This window comes from Ursus maritimus (assembly GCF_017311325.1).
Source record: "Ursus maritimus isolate PB19 chromosome X unlocalized genomic scaffold, ASM1731132v1 scaffold_X1, whole genome shotgun sequence".
Classification (NCBI taxonomy): Eukaryota; Metazoa; Chordata; class Mammalia; order Carnivora; family Ursidae; genus Ursus; species Ursus maritimus.
Window position 1 is genome coordinate 74,993,434 of NW_024423319.1, and position 3,168 is coordinate 74,996,601.

Genomic DNA, 3,168 nt, shown 5'->3' on the forward strand with positions numbered 1-3,168 from the left:
TTGGAATCTGATTGGATATTTATCGGTATTAAGGAATTACTGTTAACTTTAAGTATGATAACGGAATTGCAATTTTTTCAAAAAGAGACCATACTTTATACAACTATATATAGAAGAATTATGGTTGAAATGATGTAAAGCATGGTATTTATTCCAAAATAATTCTTCATGAGGGTTAGAGAGGAGATTAGAAGAACAAAATTGTTTCCGAATTGATAATAGTTGAGGTTGAGTGTTAAGCACATGGCTGTTCATTATACTATTATGTTCATCCGAAAAAAAAAGCACATGCAACACAATCACTAAAAAATTTCCTAATTTCTTCCAAGGAAATAAGCTTATTATCAAGGAATTACAGAGCTGAAAAGACCTTAGAAACAAGCTATTCAAACCACCTCATTTTATAAATAAGGAAATTAAGGCTCAGATAGGTTAAGTGACTTGCTCAGGGTCACACAACTTGACAGTTCCAGAGTCAAGATCATAATTTAAATCTCCAAACTTATAGCCCAGGGCGTTGTTCTTTTTCAAACCTGTAAGAAATGACTGCATTTAAACATTTAGTCCAGAATGTCCAAAAAATTGAGTGTAATTCATAAGAATAAGCCACATGGCAATGAATTAATAGTTCATACCAAAAACGAGCTGCCAGTCACTGTGATAAGATCTGTTTCTTTCTGAGAACCATGGTTTCCTGCTGGATTGGAGAATCCAAACTGGGTTTCTTCCTCCTGTCCAAAGAAGTCGGAGTCAGGATGTACATTCCATTCTGCTTTGGTTGGCGGCAGTAGTTCTGAGACACTGTTTTCACAAAGGGTGCTTGAAGGAGTCAGGGCATCTGTGTCCACTGTTAGCTTACTGCTAGGGGTCAGAGCTTGGGGCTCTTGACTCGAGTTTTTCATACCCGAAGAGCCCAGAGATGCCAATGGCCCCACAGTCAGACTTGGGACATCATCCATATCTAAGGGACTCTGCTGAAAACCAGAGGCTGTCGTTCCAAAAAAAAGAGAGGTATCCAGACTTTGAGGAAGGTCACTGGTGGCCATCAAGGCCCGAGGGTCCACAGCCTGCCCTAAAGGATTATTATTATTAGCAGGGAGGCTCCCTGCCAGAGTTGAACTCACAGAAGCCACATCAATAGTCAAGATTCCAGAGTTCACCAATGCTGTGTCCAGCACTGTAGCAGAACTACTGCCAGGCACATCAGAGAAGAGAGACACTAGCTCTGCATCACTGAGATCACTCTGTCCCTGGCTGGTAAGTTCACTGCTGGGTGTAAGAGAATTTGCAGCTTCTAGCTGAGCTAAGAGATCCTGGCCGAGGTTGTGCCTTTTGGCCATGTGGGTCTTCATGCTGTGCTTGGATGTGAAGAGTTTATTACAAGTAGAGACTGGGCAACGGCTTTTCCAAGTGTCCACGTCCTGCAAGTGTTTCTTGGAGTGAATGTAGAGACTACTGCGAGCAGAGAACCTGGCGCAGCAGCCTTCCACAGGGCACACAAAAGGCTTTGTGCCCAGGTGGGTTATGCTGTGGCCTTTCAGATGTTCAGCCCTTGTGAAAGATTTCCCACAGCCTTCCACAGGGCACATGAACCTCCGGTCATCCTCGTGCTTCCTTTTGTGCCTTAAGAGTTTGGACATGCTGGTGAAGTTCCAGCCACAGCCGTCAAAGTCACAAAGGAAAGGTCTCTCACCGGTGTGGCTCCGCAGGTGAATTTTCAGGCGACAAGCCTTGTCGTACTGTTTGCTGCAGCCAGGAAAAGAGCAGGAAAAGAGTTCCTGTTCCCTGAAATGGGCACGGTTATGGGAAAACAGGGCACTCACTGTGATAAACGTCTTCTTGCAGCCGGAAAACGCGCACTGGTATGGCCTCTCGGGCTCGAAATGGCTGCGCTGGTGGGCGCTGAGTTTGGCCTGAGTGGGGAAGCTCTCCTCGCACACCTCGCATTTGAACGAGTTCTCCTGCTCATGGCCCTTCATGTGCGCCTTGAGGTTATACACCGTGGTGAAGCTCTTGCCACAGCCCTCCGCAGGGCAGCCAAAGGGCCGCAGTTTGTCGTGAGACTGCAGGTGCCTCTTGAGCTTGTAGGAGGTGGTGAAAGTCCAGCCACAGCCGCCCAGGGGGCACTTGAAGGGCCGCTGGCCCTGGCTGCTGCTGTGAGTCAGCAGGTGCACCTTCAGCTGGTGCTTCTTGGCGAAGGTTTGTCCGCACTGCGCCTCGGGACACAGGTACAGCACCACGCCCGGGCCTGGGCCCAGCGGCCTGCGGGGACTCTCGGCTGCGGCCCGGCCCTCTGCCTCCTCCTCAGGCGCTGGGGTGGGCGCCGGTTCAGCCGGCTCGGCCAGCAGGAGGTCGGGCGGCAGCTCGGGGCAGTCGCTGGGCTGCGCTGCGTGCGGGACCCCCGCTTGCTGAGCCATCAGACCCCCAGGCTGAGGGGCAGGCGCGACCCCAGGCTCCCAGGCTGGCGGCGGGGGCGTGGCCAGGGTGAGGACACCGTTCTCGAAGCGCAACAGCAGGTTTTGGTTGTGGATGGTGACGGTGCCGGTGAAGGCCGAGGCGGGTCCCAGGCCCGGGGCGGGGACCGGGTTCTCAGCCGGGGCTGGGGCGGGGACTGCGGACAGGCAGCAGGGGCCTAGCGCCTGGCGGCCCGCGGGGTTCGCGCCACTCTCACCCTGCTGGAGCTGTGGGACCGACTCGGCCTCCTCCCTCCATACAGGCCCTGGGGCCTGGCCGGCGCCCGGGGTCTCCACATCGCCACCCACCGGGTCCAGCAGCACCAGGAAGAAGTCGCCGCCGCCGCCGCCGCCGCCGCCGCCGCCGCCGCCAGCGTGATCCGACCTCGGCGCCAACGGGCTCAGGCCCGGGCCCCGTGAGGCCGCGCGGGCCTCCTCGCGCTGCCTCCCGGGCCCGCCATCTTGGGGGCCCCGGAGCAGCAGGAGGCGGCGCGCAGGGACCTGGCTAGCCCGTGGGTCAGGGCCGCCGTGGAACCGGCTGCCGCCCGCGGGGCTGCCAGCACCGCCGCTCTGTCGCGTCCCTCGAGGCGGGAGCAGCCTCGGGCTTTCCATCTCCGCGTCGGTGAGGCTCGGCTGGAACCAGAGCCGCGGAGGAGGCGCGACCCCGCCCCCTACCGCGGGCCCGAACATGTTCCTGAAAGGAAAAAAAAAAAAA

At 55.3% G+C, this 3,168-nt stretch overlaps 1 protein-coding gene across 1 annotated transcript in view; it reads right to left on the reverse strand.

Annotated features, from left to right (window-relative positions):
* The window catches only part of ZXDB (zinc finger X-linked duplicated B), a 5,351-nt gene extending 2,202 nt beyond the window's left edge, over positions 1–3,149 (reverse strand). The window contains exon 1 of the mRNA XM_040631069.1: positions 1–3,149. This exon is cut by the window's left edge and continues 2,202 nt beyond it. Coding sequence (XP_040487003.1) covers positions 630–3,143 — 2,514 coding nt within the window. The 5' untranslated portion in view covers positions 3,144–3,149 and the 3' untranslated portion in view covers positions 1–629.
* Between the last annotated feature and the right edge of the window lie 19 nt (positions 3,150–3,168).